The 20,041-nt window shown below is 42.4% G+C and overlaps 1 protein-coding gene across 1 annotated transcript in view; it reads right to left on the minus strand.

Annotated features, from left to right (window-relative positions):
* Window positions 1–20,041, minus strand: part of plxna2 (plexin A2) — a 222,147-nt gene that overhangs the window by 23,532 nt on the left and 178,574 nt on the right. Inside the window, 5 exon segments of the mRNA XM_032519890.1 lie at window positions 340–499; window positions 2,465–2,611; window positions 2,855–2,921; window positions 15,227–15,495; window positions 19,458–19,600. Coding sequence (XP_032375781.1) covers window positions 340–499; window positions 2,465–2,611; window positions 2,855–2,921; window positions 15,227–15,495; window positions 19,458–19,600 — 786 coding nt within the window.

Below are 20,041 nucleotides of genomic sequence, written 5' to 3' on the forward strand. Positions count from 1 at the left end.
AGACATGCACACTTCTCTATCTCCATCTACTGTGTCTTATTGGCACCACCATGTAGCGAAAGCAGCCAGATGGAGGGATGCAGCACACACTGTCAGTCAGTTTGATAGAAGGGCCTGGCAGCAGCGCGCTGAAAATGGCTGGATGGCTCGCTGGGCTGCTGGAACACAGCTTTTATCGCACTAATGCACTGATAATCTGTACACATGGCTAGCTTTTATCTCACTGGTACATTAATCTGTGGGTGTGAAGGACTTCACACCTGCCAACTACATCTGTGAGCGTCTGAATTGTGTGTGTGTGTGTGTGTGCGTGTGTGTGTGTGCGTGTTTGTGACGTACCGAGGTCCATGTCGACAGCACGTGGCCGCTGAGAATAGGGCATGTTCTTGTAAACAGCGTCCAGTATCTTCTCCTTCACTTGGGTGATGGTGTCACAGTTGAGCACCTTTACTGGAATCTCTGGACTGTTCTCATTGTCTGGGTTCACACAGTTTAAGATCTGGATTGTACAGACGGGGAGAATAGGAGTGAGAGAGACAGGAGCAAAAAGAAAAAAACCAGAAGGAAATGAGGAAGCAGAGGAAGAGGCTAGAGGTGTCCTGTTACTGCTTGGACTTGGGTCCAGCTTGAGTCTTCGCCCTCATTAGTGCCTCCTTGGAGCGTGGCAAGAGCTTCGAGAAACCATTTCCGCTCTCACTGGCATCCCAAAATCTAATTTCACACCTTCGGTGGGACACCAATTTCCAGCTCTGCCGGGGTATTAGCACGTAATGAGCCAAATTCCCAGTCGGAGCAATCAGAGCATTGTCATGTCACATGCTGGCTGCATGAGTGTTTTTTTTTTCTTCTTCTGTGTGTGCATGTGTGTGTAGGCGGGGCTGTTTGATGTGTTGCCATCTCCACAGCCACCTACCCTGATGTTGGACCAACATTGAAGCCTGTGGGATCATTAGATCATTTTCTTCCCATACAGGGAGGAAGAAACCCAACACAGCAAACACAGCTATGTTACTGTATCTTAAAAACAGTTTGTGGTAAAAAAGTAGAGTTAATATATAACTGTATGTGTGCATGTTATTATGGCAAAGCAAATAAGTGTGGGATTGTTTATCTGTTTGTGTAAATCAAAAGAGCTGCTTATACTGTACAGCTTGTGTTACGGTCCAACCAGGGGTTTAAACGTGGCCGGAAGGAGGTGGCCAAATATCCATTCTAATGTTTTCCCTATTCATCTTCAGCAGTGAATCCATGAATCAGGCGAGTGCCTGTGGTTAGTTCACATCTTAGTGTATCTAAATGGGTAAAGTCAGAAGAACAAACAGGGTGAAGATCATGTTGTCGGTAGCCTACCGGTTACAAACTCGGTAGAACGAACGACACGGTACTACCGTGCTGCAGAACCGGTGTTTTTAGCTGAGCTAGACAGAAAATAGTCAGTTAAAAAAAGATTGGTGTTGGGGTTTTTCCTTCACTGTTCTCTGTGAAGTGAGTTGAAAGGGAATATAACCCCGATGTGTATACTGCGTTGGACTCCGTTTAAAAAATACACTTCTTGTCATGTTTTATGGTGACTTAGGAGGCAATTGTGCCTTGTTTGCTCTGATTAATTTGGCATGCAGTTAACACACCAGCGATGAATTTGGTTTGATACTTAATACTATTACTTAATACTATTTATTTTTTCCTTTCCTTTTTCTTTTCCATGTATGTGCAGGTATGTGTGTATTTGTATGGTATGTATATGTGTGTGTGTGTGTGTGTGTGTGCGTATATGTATCCTTTTTGTGTGTGTGTTTGCTTTGAGCATCACTGCACCATAGGTGGAGCGTGGGGGCTGGCTGGGCATAGAAAGCTGTGCTGAATGAACTTTCAGAAAGAAATGCAATACAAATATACACTACCGGTCAAAAGTTTGGGGTCACTTCGAAATTTCCATTGCACTCCATTGTAGACAGAATACCAGTTGAGATCAGTTGCATTGTTTTTTTAACCAGCGCAGCAGTTTTCATATTACATTATGTGCTTACATAATTGCAAAAGGGTTCTCCAATGTTTTCTCAGTTAGTTTTTTTTAAATGATATCAGATTAGTGAACAGAATGGGCCTTTGGAACATTGGATGAATGGTTGCTGATAATGGGCAATGTAGATATTGCATTAAAGATCAGCCCCCCACTCAGATCAGCTGGTATTCTGTCTAACATCTAGTGGAATGGAAATTTGTAAGTGGCCCCATACTTTTGACCGGTAGTGTATATATGAAAGACAAAATAACGAGAGTATCAGGTGAACTAGCCTTCAAAGGGCTGTGTAGTGCATAGAGACTTAAAAGTAGTAAGAAAGTTAAAGTGTTAAATCTGCCTGCCAGATCCCATTTTAACCTCTGGTTTCTACTTGTGTGTTTTTGTATGTTTTCTGTGAGCCTCTGCGCAGACTTCTCATGTGCCTCGTGGAGTGTGACGTACCAAGGTTTTGTACTCGATCTGCTGGCGGATGAGCTTGTCTTCACTAAGGGAGTAGCGGGCCTCTCCAGTGATAGCATCGATGGGCCCCTTTTCCATCTGCTGCTTGATGGCGCAGTACAGCATGAAGAGAGGCTCCCCCGCACACTCCTGTGAACACACACACACACACACACACACACACACACACACACAGATTCACACATGACAGAACATCACAGCATAAACATAAAAATTCATTAGACTGAAAACACCTACCAGTTCACATTCAGTAAATATCTGACAATGTGCAATCGCACGTTTAATTTAGAAAATGTAATAAAATACACAAGATGGGTTTAGTGCCTAATCAGATACAAAACACACACCACACGTGTGGCTTAGTGTACTAACCTTGAGGAATTTGTGAAGGAGGAAGGCGAACCAGTTTGTAAGCATCTTCTCTGCAACCGACTCTGTTCTGAAATCACATAAAGAAAACAGAAAAAAAACTACATTTAACTCCATGCTTTCTTGATATTCCAAAACCTTTGGATAACACACAAGTAGCATAATTCATGAGGATATGTGCAAGACTTTGGGGACATTGTCTTTGCATCCTGGGTGGGTGCATCCCGCCTGTTTGCTTTTGCCTGTAACTGTCTGCAACCCTGCGGTCACAGTGAGTGAGCAGAGCCGAGCGGAGAGAGGGCATCTGTGTGTGCATGGCTTGTGTGCGTGCACATGTTCAAAAGAGTGTGTGATTGAGTCTACACGGCTGTGAGAGTGAGCGAAAGTGTGTGTGTGTGTGTGTGTGTGTGTGTGTGTGTGTGTGTGTGTAAGTGTGCGTATTCACGTGTGGTTGAACACAGCGGGACATCAGCAGCTGTGACAAGCCTCAGCTGTTGAGAGAGACGAGTGCTGTCACAGCCAGGTAACGCCTGATCACAGCCAAAACCATCTCCTCTCATGTCCCTCTCTTCCACCACCCCCCCCCACCCCCCTTACCTCTTCTCCCTTCCCAGTCAATCACGCATGGAGGTGCAGCTTGCTGCTGGGCTCGATTGGGCATGAAAACACACAAGTGTGCATTGACCTCTCGACTATTTCTTCCGCAGAGCACATGTGAGGACCGCGCGTACCTCTTTTATGATTCCCGCTCATTTCTTTCTCTGAATGCCAGACAAACATCCCCCCCATGCCTTATTAGCACCATCATAGAACATAAGAAAAACAGAGGTTGGAGCCAAAAAAAAGAGAGACAGAAAACCAAACAGCCAGGTGGGTATGGTTAATGAGCATGAAGCACAGATGAAAGAGTTTGTCTGTGCACCTCATGTGGACAAGCACCTGAGGTGAAGAGCAGCAACAACAACAAGCATCCACCTCATCTTAAAAAAAGCAATCAAAATAAAAAAACTCTTCTGCCCTGCGCTTTTGCCTTAGTCGTTTGACTACTGCGCAAGCACGCATGCAGGCAGAAATGAAAATGCTGCCTAAAAAACACCAATAGCCAAACTACTTTGGATTAGAAATGGATTTTACCAGCCAGTAGAGCTGCAAAGATGAATCGATTAGTTGTCTATTGATCGCCAACTATTTTGATAACCGCTTTGAGTCATTTCTTAACCCTCCCGTTGTCTTCGGAGTCAAATTTGACACCATTTTCAGAAAGTTTCTACATCAGAAATTTGGGTTTCCTTCAAACAAATTCTAAAAAAAAATTTTTTAATTTAATTTCATAGTATTTTAAGAAAAATATTTTTAAGAACACTAAAAAAAGGACAGAAATGTAGGGAAAAAAACAACAAAAATTGTCCAAAAACGTAGAAAAAATCGACAAAGACATTGTAAAAAGTGAGAAAGAATTTCAGGAAAAATTCGTCAAAAAGTGACAGCTTCAAAAACTTCAAAACAACTACAAAAATGTCCAAAAGAAAATCTACCAAAGTTTAAGGAGGTTAAACTTAAAATGTTGACCCAGAAAAACTAAATGTTGGTCTACGGGAAGACAACACAAGGGTTAAGAAAGAAATGTAAACACTCTCTGAATTGAGCTTCTTGTGTGAATGTGAATTTTTTTCTAGTTTCTTCCCTTCTCTGTGACAGGTAAGTAAACGTCTCTGAGTTATGGACAAATCAAGACATTTAAGGATGTTGTCTTGGGACTTCGGTAAGAACTGACCGTCATTTTTCGCCATATTTTGGACATTTCATAGACCAAACAACTATACTACGTAATGATCAATCGAGGAAATAATCGACAATGGAAATCATCGCTAGTTGCAGCCCTACCAGCCAGCTTTTGGTGCTCTTACATAGCTGCAAAACACACTAATCACATGTTAAGATGCCATGATAAAGTGTCCCATATGTGACTGCACTGCTGTTGTGGCACGTGATTGTCATCTGGCTGCAGATTGTACATTAACAAATTTAAATTGGCAACTCATTATAAAAAAAACTGACCTTCTTAATCTAGCAGGAAATGACTGTGACTACTCTGCTGTATAGGATAGAGGGACCTTACAGGGAAATGTGCTGAACCGGGGATTAGCAGGAATCGAAGCAGCCAGGTATTTAAGGCAAGCTAGAAGGCTTTTGTCCCCTTAGAGCTAAATAGTGCCAGGGATGATTATCCCTATTCAGGCTCTGAATGGACCTAAAGGGAAATTATGACTATTATGGAGATAACTACATAAGTCGTGTTTGAGGGCTATAAGCAACGGTCTGGGAAAGCACAAGTCCCTGGAGGATTGTCTGAGCCAGGGGAGGTTACAACAGTTTAGTCACTGACACTAGAGAAAGTGATTCTTTCAGTCTCAAAAAATTAAGATAAAGTGTTCTCTCTCCCTTGCTCTTTCACCTGCAAATTAGAAAAACTCTCCTACAGTAGCAGGACAGTGGGAGCAGAGGTTGTAGTTTGTTGTGAGTGGTGTGCGGCCGAGCTGTGATGTTGTCTCCCACGCCTAGGCTATTCCTCTGAGAACGAGACTGGAGGAGGATGGAGAGCTGGGTGACAGCCTATTTGAAGTGTGATGTGCCAGTGGGGGGGGGGATGACAGAGTAAACATTGCTGAAGATCCACGCTTTTATGCATGTGTGACTGGCTGCATCCTCTTTGGTGGTACACACACAAGGTCTTCTTTGTTATTTTGACATGCACACACACACACACACACACACACAGGTGAGGGTACACAAAGAAAGGAACACACATGCAGTATTCACAAGCTAAACCTCACAATGCTGGACAACAAAAAACTTCATTCGAAAACACAATAAGGAGGCACTGTGAGTGCCCAAGGCTGTATTTCCACGCGGAACAAACCAAAATATATTGTGGATTTTTTTTGTGTGTGGACAAAACCCCAAATCCCCCTCTAATTGGCCTCCTTCTTCTACGAGAATTCACCTCTTATCCCCACCCCACCCCATGCTTACGTACCATGCATTCCCCCCCTGCTTATATGAGACTTGAGTGTGTTAGAAGTTAATGGAACCTATTAAGCATTTTAATAAGCTCAGCAAGTCCCGAAGAAGAAAGTCAAATAAAGCTTTTTTTTTGTGGGGGCTGTGCTGACTCCCCCTTAATATCTCTCCTTTTGACTGTCGGGGGGAGGAAGGGAGGAGAGTGCACTTTGTTCTCCTTCTCCTTTCCTTCTTGTCCTCCTCCTCATCTGCCTCCACTTCCGTCTTTCTATTAATTGAGTTTCATTAATGAACATCAGGATTTCATTATCCCACATAGTGTTTAAGAGGGGCCTTGCATCCTCCCTATCTCTGCTGTGCTAATGGCAGCTAGGGTGGAGGGGGGAGGGGGGCTATATTAGCGAGCTGTGGAATGTCTTTCAATGAAACTAATGCCAAACACAATACATGCTCTCTTAATAACTCTGTACTCCATTGCTCTGCATGGGCGGAAATCTCATTACAAAAATGCTGAGGAGAAAAAATAATACAAGATTGAAAAGTCTCAAGGTGATAGAGGCAATGTTCTGTGATTCCATTAAAAGAACATTATGAAGAAAAGAAGGAGAACGAAACTGGGTAAAGAGAGCGGCTGTGGCAAAGCTTAAAAAGAAGACGGAGAGAATAGAGAATGGAGTTATATGTGAAAAAAGACGTGGCTGGCTGTTTATAGAATGTTCTGGTGGGGGTCATCAAGCATTAGAAGAGTTTCAGAAATAATGGACGGGCAGACGGAGAGAGAGACTGTGAAATGACAACAGACATGAGGAAGGTTGGGTCAGGGGTGTGGACAATGAAAGAAAAAGAGCACGTGAAAATATTTCACTAATGTAGCAAAAAAAAAAAACATGACACCAGTTCCACTTAGTGTACTGGAGAGTGAGGAAATCAAACACATTGCCAAAGCTTAGATATTGCTTTCAAAAAGCTTTTAGGAGAACGCGAGTGTCTGCGAGCTAAAAATCTTTCCCTATCAAGACAAAGAAAGCGGAAGGCACCTCAAATCTTTCAATAGCAAAGAGACCAGGGTTTCTTTTCAAAAACACGCCTCAGCAGAGCAGAGTGCACCCTTCAAATGTGGATCCAGGAACGTATTATACCTCTGCTACATAAAGGCACATGCCAGGTACATGCCATAATGTGTTTTCACCGGACAGGTAAGATGGATGGCGAAATGGGATCAAGCACTTCAAACAGGCATAGTAGAAAAAAAGAGTCTGCGCCACAGAAAACTACAGAAAAACATATAAATACTTCCCTCTGGCATTCAAATACATCAAGCCACCAGCCAATGATATGCACCAATGGCTGCTGTATTTGTTGTGGTCACAGTAACTGGTTAAAGGGTAACTTAGTTTTTTTTCAACCTGGACCATATTGTCCCATGTTTATGTGTCTTAGTGACTGATGGGAACAATAATCTTTGCAAAGTGGTCCAAAATTAAGGAAGACCGCGGCAGTCGGCATCGGCAAAACAAGCTACAATGTAAGTTATTGGGCAGTTGCGCATCTTCAATTTAGGTCCCCGAAAAGTGCTTGTTTTGCCAGTGACAGTGGCTGTGATTGTTGTTCAGTGTGTCTGACAACATCATGGAAAGGATCTCTACAGAGGTTCACCTTTTTGTGAAGAGTAACAGTGAAAACACACCGGGCGCGTAGGCCATTTTCATTTCGGTGCCCATGTTGTCCAATCTGTCCGTTCATACCAGTTTGGGCCTTTATTTCTTGCACGTGATGCGAGCGAATGCGTCAAGCCGGGCAGGTAATCACATACAGGAAGACCGCAGTGCAGCCGGATACTTTACACAAATAAAACATATTTTAAAATAAAACGCCCAGGTTTGTGGTGATTTTGGCTGTCTTTAGGCACACAGACAGAGAGAGACCAATGGAGAGTATGACACACACAGACACACACAGACACACACACACCACACAGCCATAAAAATCAAAAGCCGTCTTGCTTTAGCCGTGTTGCACTGTTCCAACAATCACTCTGAAATAACCTATTAATTTACCCCTTAACATATGCTGGGTGCTTACAAGCAAAACAATATTGCTTATTCAGATTTCAGAGCGGTTTCTGGTTAAACAAGGATTTTACTCTTTAACAAAAAGGTCTATATCTGTAAGGATCCTTTAAATCCTGCTCAGTCACATGCATTTCATTGTATTTTTGTTCAGTGATGTTCTACTGTTACTACTTTAGGGAAAGGAACAGAGACTCAAATGAATGGAAACTCTTGAAGCATTCCTGTGAAATGCATATTTATGACGTACTGTATTAGGTGCTACGAAGTCAAATCTACTGTGTGCAAATGAAGCGGATGTATCAGATCTGGGCGGACACTTAACATAGGTGAAGAAAAGGGATGCTATTTTATTCAATCTATCTTAAGCCCTGCACTAGGTGAAAGAGCAACATTGCTTTTTACTTAGTCTGAAATTATCATGGCCATGTCTATCGTAAGGACTCTATATTAAGCTAAGATTGTGGTGACTGCAGAGTGATATAAAATTAATTTAATATAATTTCCAATAAAGTATAGATAGTACATCAGCAATTAAACACTCAAATATGAAGAAAATACTATCAGGCGATAATCTGCCCGTGTGAGAGACTGAGTACGTGTGAGAGGAATCCAGAAAACGGGCATGTTGGAGGCCTACAGAGACGGTGAGAGGCAGCCAGCTAATAATAATCAGAGAACAACTTTACATGCAGCGTCTCTAATGTTCTGCCCACGTAACTTAAGAAAATGCTCCGCAAAGCATTCCCATCCTCCATTTAATTGGCTGAATTAATACGGTCATTAGTAGCTTGAACTGTAATTCTGTTGTTGAATCCTACCCCTCCTCCATGTTCTCAACCTTTCCCCTCATTTTTTCCTCTTGTCGTCCCTCTTGTCCCCCGCTTTTCCCTGTGTGCCGTGGCTAGTGATGGCACGGCACTCCATCTTCTGACTGGAGCGCACCGCAGAGAACGGGGCTAAATTATTAAGGGCTTCCTTTACTGGAGCAAACCACATTGCTACCACACCACTGCTGTGCCATAGCTTCCCTCTGCATGATGCGGACATACTATACCTACACTCTACACTAAACACATGCCCTATACACTGTAACACACATCTTCTGAATACCACTTACGGTAAAGCTTTAAGGATGGCTCGCTGTGGAGTTTTAACCACGTGAACAGACATGGTTACGGTTGTTTTCTGGTGTCAGAGCTTGTTGCCTGTCAATCAATTTGAGGATACAAGCAGGTTAGGGTTCGAACAAGAACAAGTCTGGTAATATTCTACACGTTTCTTTCCAGACAAATTCCAGAAAAAGGCCCAAACCAATCGTTCATTTACCAACTTAACTATTGCCCGTTTGAGCCAAATCCTGCTTATTGGTCTGCACCATAGAAATCTATTGTTGACCCTAAATAATTAAAACCACACAAAGGAGCTCCACCGCTACACTGACATGTTCCCACAGTTTATTTAGAGTTGCCTCCTCATTCTCCGTCCTGCTGCTGTAGCTCACAACAGCACCAAATCTACAGCTAAAAGCAGTAAATACACTATTTGCTTCTGTTTGAGTAACGCTTGCTGAAAACCACAGTGCCCAGGGGCCTCACAAAAAAGGTTATGTATGCCGGTTTTCACGCACACGGTGTGATGTACAAAAATGAACTTGCCATGAGAATGTGTGGGCCACTACGCAAACTCTAGAGCAGCTGTGACAATGCGTGGGATGTCGGCAAAGTGTTTTAGAAAGTTATTTATTTACTTTAAAAAAAATGAAAGTATATGTTTGTGAGCTGTTTTTAAAGATGTGCGCCTTAGGTGAGAACGAATGGGTCTGGGGCCACAGACAAGACAATACTGAGAGACACAACAATACTTTGTTGGTTTTGGTCTTTTTATGGCGATATTACATAGTGGGGGGGTCTGGGTGTCGTCCCCCAGGGAAGTTTTGAGCATCAACGACTTCCTATCATGTATTCGGATACTCTTTGATGCACCAATTTACGGTGGAAATGCCTTTATTTAGCCAATGTGACGAAAGTAAAACACAGATCACAACGTCATTGGGCATTTTTAAGAGGGTATATGGAAATCCTGGAGTTTTCTTTGGATATACTGCGTATACCTGCGTATCACGTAGACTTTACCACTGTGGGAGGGGGTAGAGTACACGCAGAGGTATTTCATTGGTTCTTTCCAGGCAAACCGCGAGGCATTTTTACAGGATTACCGCAGCTACAGATGACTTTGTTTTTTTTTGCTGCTATTTTCAGAACTTATTTACTTCTGTTGGGGTGTAAAGATATTTCAAACAATATATAAAAAGTGTATATTGGAAATAGTTACCAACCCTGCCTTTAAATAAACAACGATTTGCATCCATTATACACATGAAACTTTGATTACTATTGCAGGTCACTGTGGGGTCATGAGGATGCTAAAACATCATGGCAGATAGAACTACTAACTGTTTTTGTACTATCGTCTGTAATGCTTGTGAGATTATGTTTGTTTTTTCTTTTTTAAAAGGTCTGGCATGCTAGTTTGTGGACATATTCCCCTCTAAGGAAAAGCATGCAATGACAGCTGCGCGGCGGGAGAAGCAAAGCTCTTCGCTACGACTCAAACGTGTCATGGGATGCACTTTCAACCCACTGTAATATAAATGAGAACAGGAAGTAGGTTGGTTGACTTGGACGTTCTTCCTGCATGGTGGCTCTCTCCTGAAGCCACGTAAACCTGACCAAGGGACTGTAAGCTCATTAATAATTCACTTAGAACTACATCCAGAGTGACCCTAGTCTCACATTGCCAGACCTTATTTTTAAAGCACTGACTGCTCAAAACAAGGTTATAAGGCTTTTTTACTGAACCTCCCCATGACATCTCATATACTACTCATATACTTCTCATTTCGAGACTATCGGGTGGTTTTAATCTGAGTCTCTCAGATTCACCGATGCATGGTACCTAGGACTGTGCATGGGGCTGTCCCTAAATATCTAATCAATTATTTTAACAGAGTAAGATAGCTAGATAGCTTTTATTATTAGACTCATGGTCCATAAAAAAAAAGTAAGATATGTTCACAGCTACTATTGCTGCTACCCCTACTCCTACTGCTACTAAACTCCTAAAAAGCGCACTGGATTCCATCTCAGCCAACACAACTTCATTCATTGCACCAGTTTATTTATTAGGATACTTTTTTTTTTTTTTAAAGACACCCAACATGCAAACAGACACACATAGACACAATAAAAATATTTACATGCTGCTAATTCAATAATGCCAGAACGGGGGGGCTTCTTTGCCAACACAACATGAAGAATTCCACTATCGACAGAAAAGACAACTGAACGGAAAAATGGCAACAAAGCACAGCCCAGCAGCCTAACTCTACGCTCAGCGCAAACACAATTACTGCTCCGAGGCATGCTCAATTTGACTATCATCACAGACGTGTGTGTGTGCGCGTTTGCGCGTGTGTACGTACGTGTGAGTCAGCCTGCTGGCTTGACTGTCGGCTTTTTCTCTAAATAGGCGATGAGGAAGACAACAACAGCAAAGAGCCATGTCAAATCGATAATCCCTTAAATTCTTCAGAATAATGTGGAGTGAAATGTAAAAACTAAAGGACATTTAGCCCTCCAGGCTGCGACGGCAGGACCCCAGGATTACGTGCGCATCACTGTGTCGCTAATAAGAGGGGATAATGAAAACTCAGAGGTGACATGGGGCCCTGCTGTCATGCGAAATATCAGCTTAATCCAGGTCCATTTGATGCTGTGTGTCTTCAGTCCACTCCTCCCTCTTTCAACCTCTTTCTCCGTTTACTTCTCTGCTCTTTTCTGTCGGGCAGTTATTTACGATGACTATTAACGTGGCTCTTTCAAATAGAGCAGGGGTCTCAAACTCAATTTACTTGGGGGCCGCTGGAAGTAGAGTCTGGGTTTAGCTGGGCCACATCAAGTATTCCAAAAAAACCCTCTATTTCCTCAAAAAAGGGCGCGGAACTGCCGGTGCTTTAAACCCCTAGATCTGATATGGTTGGTGCATTTCACAACAACAGACATCACATTGTCAAACCTCAGGCATTTGCCACAAAGGGTACTTAGCTAGCTTGACAACGGTTACACCGCTGTCACGAGACTACGGTAGCCCATAAGTGACATGCGCAATGACAAAAAGTGTCAGAACGCGCGGGCCGCACTAACACTTAACTATGATGTCAAGTAGGGGGCCACAAAATATCCTCCCGCGGGCCGCAATTGGCCCCCGGGCCGCGAGTTTGAGACCCATGAAATAGAGGCACTGGGGGAATATTAACATGAGAATGAAGGTGTTGTTTGAAGGTATAGCAGCTGCTTGCTCTTACTGTCTCGGCTTATTAGTCGTGTAAACATAATCAAAATCATGTACACATCAGTCAGGTTTTCAGGGAGACTGGGATAGGACCGAGCTTTGTAGTACATTCTGTATCTTTTGAGATGAGTAGTCAATCTTTTAACATGTTTCTATGGCCACAGAGCCACCAAGGCAGCTGAGGACAGTTGGCCACAGACTTGGCAGGTGTTTAAAGTTTGAGCACATCATCCCTGGAAACACTTGAGAGGAAGAAAATAAATTTAAAAAAAGAAATGTTACGTTGTAACCGCTTCTGAATGTTTTATAGGGACCCCCCGAGCCCGGAGGATAAGCAAGACTGACATTGGCATTGAGAGAGAGCAGGGGAGAGACTGAGTGCTTGAGATAGTCGGGAATTATGCAACACATTCAGATGTTTCTTATGATGTGAGGAGTGCATGGCGTTTATCTCAGCATACTGGAGATGTACTGTAGCACTCATTACATGCCCGATTCTAAGAAGCGTCAACACAAGAACACTAGAAAGGAGGGGGGCGGGGGGAATGCATCCTCCCACAAGAAAAATAGGGAAGAACATACAGCTCTAAGTCAATCCCCATACCCCCATCTGTCTATACGTATCAACATCCTCCTACAGCCTTGCACTTCTTTACATGTTTTTCAATGACGGGTACTTCCACTGAGCGCAGGATCACATTTTTACGATTATATAGTCTGTTCTTATTCTTTCCGACTGAAATTATTCAAATCAAACAACTGTTTTGTAGAGCATGCAGTGCCACTGAGGATTAAGGGATGCCTCTGAATATGATCATCTATAATGGGTTTGTTTATATTGCTTCATGTTAATTCATCTTTCTTTCTGGTTTTTAATCATTTCAAAGTCAAAACAGGAACGTGGAAACTAATTAGTTACTACAAGTTTCTCTTTGTTGACTTTGCTGTATTGTGCATGGCGTCCTGTTGATTGTGCCCTATTCATATACAGTGTGTATGCACTAATGCTGCATGAATCCTTTGAGGCCCTGGGGTATTTTTGTACTTGTATAATATTGTGGAGTTTGTAAGTCATATCTATGGCGTTGACTTTTTCTATTTTCTATACATGTTATTCAACACATAAAGTAATAAAGTATGAAGTAATTGCCCTTTGAATTTATTGTGAGGTGTCTTGTTGTGTTTATTAGTTTTGGGAACATCTATGAAAACCTTTGATTATTTTTTGGTGTTGCATTCCATCTAAAGAAATCTTATTTCCCAGGGATTATATATTATTGTTACTTTAGAGTGTTGAATTAAAGCTTAAGCTCTTTCAATAGTAATGGAAATGTGAATAAATGTTGAAAAAAAATGAAAAATTGCTGGTTGGTGCAGTCAGACAGTCATCTCCTACCAAAGATGGCTTCTCACTACGTATCATTTGTAGCACCAAATGTCTAGCACCGAAACATTGCCAGCTATGCAATTTATGTTTGTAAGTTAGACAGTGTGGAGGAGTTTCTTAGCAACGTTTGACTTTGTTGCATAATACTTTTTTAGGTGAATTTTACATTAGTAAATCAGTCCCGCATTGCCAACCGAGGGTCTGGCTAGTCCACACAGCATTCAAGGATGGGAGAAAGATGGGATTTCTTTAAACCAATGTTTCCCGAACTTAGGGTCGGGACCCAAAATGGGTCGCAGACCCGTTTTATTGGGTCGCCAATTGGCAGAGAACAGACTAAATGCTCAGCATGACCTCAGAATGGGGCACTTTCAAAAACCGAACCTAGACCAGATCAGCTGGTTGATATCTTCAACCAGACACATACATCTCATTAAATTCCAATCAGCATTATTTAAACAAATGTTGGTGTCGGTACAGAGGGATGATGGGAGGGCATAAGAACATGAGTTGAGAAAGGGGTGAGACACAGAAAGGAGAATAGAGACCTTTTCGGTTTTTGTTTACTTTTATAATGGAATAAATATACTTCATATAAATTTAAATTCATGGTTTGTTCCATCTTTTGTCCACAGTTTAAAAATGTAGATGTTACAATGATTCATGGTGTATTTTTGTAAATTTGGGTCCCGGGAGACACCAAATTTCTCCTTTGGGTCTTGAGCTGAAAAAGTTTGGGAACCACTGCTTTGAACCAATCACAATCGTCTTGGGTAGTGCTAAGCGCATGAGTAATGGTGCCTCTGCTAAATAATCTCTGGAAGGAACTTGTTTTGGTGGAACATGTGCACGTTCAAAGGTTGTTTTAGCCGTTAACAGAAAACTCAGATTGGACAGATGGTCTAGCTAGCTGTCTGGATTTACCCTGCAGAGATCTGAGGACCAGGTAGCCATACACTCTAAGAAATAAGTCCGTAAAATAACAGAAAAGGTTCTGGCAGTGCATTACCCGGACTTTGAACTGTAATTAAAAACTTAGATTAACATTTTCTGTTTGGCCTGTATATAAAATTCTCTCACAGAGCGTTACCGTACTTCTGGAAACGTTGAAAAACTTCCAAAATGCAAGAAAAAACAACAGACGTTGGTAAAAGCGACAAAAATGTTTGAAAAAGTTTGGAATTAAAAAAACGCCCAAAATGTCGGAATAAGTGTTCTTTAATCTCCCAAAACCTCCGTGACAAAGTTGTTGGAGCACAAATTATGCAATTCAAAATGTAAAAAACTAAAATACAACTGCGAATCACATTCTACGGACAACTTCTGTTAAAATATACAGTCCAGCAACTGTCAACACACAGGTATTTCATCCATCCTCAAACAAAGACAACACGAAGAAAGCGGAAGGTGACGGACATCCGGTTGACTATCCGGTGGCACCCGAACAATCCGGGAAATATAACGCCGTTGACATATAGACTGCAGTTGCATAAACAGATTTGAAATGTAGCTACTAGTAGACAGCTGATCCAAGCCCTGTGTTACCTGCGCAGCAGCAGTTTGGGGTGGTTCTTGCTCTCCAGGTTGCGGTCAATGAGGTCCGACAGCAGGTGTTTGAGGACGTCGGTGGCGTACTCCAGCCGCCCCTGCAGGGCCGTCATGATAAGTGAGGCCACGTTGCCGCGGTCCCTCATGGAGAACGAGCGCTGCATTTCCAGTGTTCGGATGAAGGTGAGCAGGAACACCTTGTTGTTGATGAGCTGACCAAACAGCTTCAGGGCCTTCTCCACATTCTGCTGGCCGTTCCCCGACACCTGGACACAAGAGGACGAGGGAGAACAATGCGTTAGTTAGTAGTGCTAATACCACCACTAATTTCTTTTTTTTTTTTTGTAGATATGTTTATTGATTTTTTATATTTTTTTTGTTTAACAACAACAACAACAACAAGAAAAAAAAAAAAAAAAAAGGCTCAGCAGTGCAGTCCAGAGATAAAAAGAAATATAAGATGGGGGCCATACATATTTCACCACCACTAATTTCAACAAAAAATGCACAGTAAAAAAAAAAAATCTCCCTAGTAATGAGCTGAAAGTGTTTTGAAAAAAAAAAAGGATTGTTGCTCTTTAACTTTCTTCTTGACTTTGTCTCACACACAATAAAGATTTCTTTTTCAAAGGCACCCCAACCCTCACTCATGTTTCACTCCAGGCAGACCCAAGTTCCCACTCACAGTGAGTAACTGAGAAGATCTTAATCAATTATTGACCTGGATCTGTTTGAAAAAAGCAGTGTACAGTAGTTAGCTGCCATTTCACTTTCAAGTCAAATGTCAAATAACTTGGCAGAGTAAGACAATCCCAAGGTGACCAAACTCGCTTTACTTGGTTGCACGTCGTCGTTTTTCAAAACGTTTGGCTATCTTATTTGAGTCATTTTGCTCACAAAATGCCCAGCTTGTGCAGAAGTGAAAATTTGACATCCACCATACAGGGCTAGTCTGATTGGATACACCCCCCACCCCAATACCTAACCAGGCAACTTCTTCCTGGTTAATCCCAATCCCTTTCTGCATAACACTAGTCTGGGAAAACCCTGACGAACTTCCGGCAAATTTGAGATTTGCTCTGCAAGCCCATTCAAGCCCATTTCCAATTTTTCCAAATCAGTCACCAATCACAACCGTTGAGGCGGGCTTTACACGACGATGATAGCGCAGCGATGGCAATGAGCTTTTTGTTTACATTCACTATGACGACCACCGAAGCGCAGCAACTCGTTGATGCCGCTGCCACGTCATCATGATCGTTGATCTGATTGGTTGAAGGATTATCCTATTGCGGCCATAGGGATTTGAGCGGTGTCCATTGGTGACTCCCCTTTGGAAATGGGCTGTGAATAAACCTTCCCCAGAACCACTCTCAGTTACAACTGAAAAGTGTCAACCAGGCTAGCATAACACACAATCAAGAAATGAAATGGTGGACCTCTATCACGATGAATCTCTTTATCCCTGATAGCTTCATCCTCTAGGCTCCACTATGTGTGTTCCACATAAAATAAACTCATTTCCCAGCACCACACTGGCCCCATGAAGAGGAGTAAAAAGTGTTAACCAGCCAGTTTTTCCCCAAGTGAGGAACCCACAGTCCTTCTTGAGGATTAGGAATTACTCAGTTCATTTCCCCTCATACTGCAACCACTGGTGGATGAAATAGCCATGTGTTGGGACCCTGATTTCCATGATGGAGCTTGCATGTGAGGTTTATAAATATGTGTGTGTGTGTGTGTGTGTGTGTGTGTGTGTGTGTGTATGGTGCCCAGCATTGTTGGCTATATGTGGGTATGTGTGTGTGTGAGACCAGAGGGTATGAGAGGATGAGATGCATCCTTTTCCCTCAAGCACTTTGCCGCTTATGGAGGTTACCCTGCAGGGACAGAGGGAAGGGCAGCCACTCTCTCCCTATCTCTCTTTTTACCTCAGTTTGACTTTCTCTTGCCTATTCCTTATGCATCCGCCAGTAGTGGAATGTAACTAAGTGCATTTACTCAAGTACTGTACTTGTACAAATTTGAGGTACTTGCACTTTCCCTGAGTCTTTTCTTTTTATGCCACTTTCTACTTCTACTACATTACAGAGAGAAATATTGTACTTTTTACTCCATTACATTAACATTTAGTTTCTAGTGGGTGCCTGGGTGGTATAGCGGTACAGCGCAGAGGCTGTAGGTTCAATTCCGACCTGTGGTACTTTCCTGCAGGTCATTCCCATTCTCTCTGCCCTTTCGTGTCCAAGCTGTCACAATGAAGGCCTGAATGCAAAAAAAAAATCATCTTAATAAAAGATACTACTACCTTAAGTTTAAGTTACAAGTTACTTTACTAATTAGGATTAGGACACACTGTTAGGAAATGTTACAATTTAAAGCTGTCTTTGAAACTTTGTTTCTGACTTATAATTTAACAAATACCAGAACCACATACCTTCCCAGCTATCTATAATCACCCAAGGTCACATAGTTCACAGGAGAACTGGGCCAGACTTCTTCCTTTCACTCCCCAGTTTCCCACACGAGGTAGAGTTTTAATGAACTTTGAGATGGTGCAGCTGTTCGAGGCGTAGAGGTGCGAGGGGGATTTCAGTGTATAAGTGAAAACTGTAATAGTTGTTCTTCAGTTGAGCATCTGTAACCCATTTGCAGTGTACCGGCTTCTTGCAAGTCAAATCTTTGTTAAACGACTCCAGTGAATCTTTGTCGTCTTTTGGTAATTCATTTTTCGTTTTATTATAAATTAAACTACCCAACAATATAACGGCCTACACGTACAGCTGAAAAGATAAGGGGTGTTCAACTTTTTTTAAGCCAAGGGCTCTTTAACTAAAAGAGAGACAGAGCAGGGTCCCCCTACTACATATACTGCATAAAATGAAGTTGAATATTAAACTGGGCCTTCACGGTTTTAGGGCAGCCTAACACCTTTATACAATTTTTTTTTTGCATAGAATACTAAGTTATTAAAATAGCCTAATAATTTATTGGCATAATTTCCTAAATCATCTTTTAATGTTAAACATACATGTGGTACAGTGAATCCCTAGGAGGAGCTGTATCTGTGAATGGCCTTAGAGACTACCTTACCCATAGGCCAGTAAGCCTATTATCAGTGGGGATTTATATTTGCTAATACTATGTTTTATATATAAATATATCTATTTAACTATCAAATAATAATTTTAAGGTCCCCTGCAGTGACGCTGAGTTAGAGCTTAGGTTTTCTGCCCGAGCCCGAACTTGACCCGATATGTCCCGCAACTATCCTCAGGCCAGGCCGGGTCGGGTCGGGTCGGGTCGGGCCGGGCCGGGTCCTTGCTCAAGCATTTGTGTTGTTTTAATCATTACTTTATTAGCCTAATTGGGTGGGGAGAAAGCTATGCCTCTCCAGCTTCTCCGATAGCTGTAGGTAGGCCGTATGTCCTCCTTTTGAGTGTGAGGTAAACTGTGCTAAATCCTGTCTCCCCCATCTGTAGCACTGTCTTCCACGATTGCGCAACCAGCCCAGATTGTTTCAGATAGCTCACGAGACCTTTAGCAGCAGATATGATCTCTCCTACAGCCGGCGCGTTGTCGGCCAGTGCGTCGGCATGCAGACCGTGGCGAAGGACAGAATTAGTTAATTAATCGAGACAAGAAAGTCTCCTATATGGTTCCTTTGATTATTGTTGCCGTCTTGATCTGTTACCCACACTATTCGGCCGAGGGAGCTATGGGTCTAGGTTTTTTTTCTTCACGTTTCTTCGATCGGATCCATTTGCGATCAGTTGCATTCAGAATAAACAAACAACGCAGTTTACCTGCTTTGTCCTTGTTGCATTATTCATTAAGATAATTCAATACAGATTTCTGTAGTTCAAACAACTGGGAATTGTAGTTGAGACCGTCATTTATAACGGCCCACATAGATCCCTGGACTAGACCATTAAACACAGAACTGTTTTGATCATTTCCATTTTCTAAAATGTGTGGACTTTTCGCCACCGAGTACTTTTACTTTAAATACTTTAAGTACATTTTCCTGATGATACTTAGACACCTTTAGTAACATTTTCAATACAGGACATTTACTTGTAGTTGTACTTGAGTATTTTAACAATGTGTTATCAGTATTTTTGCTTAAGTATCTGAATACTTCTTCCACTGCTGGCATTTGCCGCCCAGATGTCTCAGTCATCTTTCATTCATTCCCTCTCCTCCTCGCTCTGTCTTTCTCTGTTACCTCCAGTTCTCTGAGGACAGGATGATCCTCTATGCCGGGGAAGAGGACCCTCATAGCGTATGTCCTGTAGTCCAGATGGGGGATACCAGCTCTGTCCAGGTCACTGGTTAGCTCATTGATGTCTGTTTGCAGCTCGGCAAAGGCTGGGAGAGAAGGGAACAGAGAGAGAGAGAGAGAGAGAGAGAGAGAGAGAGAGAGAGAGAGAGAGAGAGATATTCAGTATGAGAATTAAACCATTCTTTAATCCCCAGGGACCAAAATACGTGAATCCTTCTTATCTTCCTGGTGTTTACTATCATTATCATGAAGCTGACAGTTAAAGCCCAAAGACGCCCAAGATAGTCTTCATGTCAGGGAAACTCAATATTTCACATCTCTCCCTTAAAAAACACAGACCTCACTCTCTCTCACACACACATGCTCCCCTTTCGCACTCAGTTTTATCTACCAGCCGGTAAATTGGCTGTAGCTAAGGCCCCATAAGAGTGTGTGTCATCTCAGTGTGAGGCTGCAGGTGAGCACTAGTTAATTGGCTCCATCCTGACTGACTCCTGTTTGGGCCCACGGCTCTGTTGCTCAGCTTT

The sequence above is a fragment of the Etheostoma spectabile genome, chromosome 7 (assembly GCF_008692095.1).
Source record: "Etheostoma spectabile isolate EspeVRDwgs_2016 chromosome 7, UIUC_Espe_1.0, whole genome shotgun sequence".
In the NCBI taxonomy this organism is placed as follows: domain Eukaryota; kingdom Metazoa; phylum Chordata; class Actinopteri; order Perciformes; family Percidae; genus Etheostoma; species Etheostoma spectabile.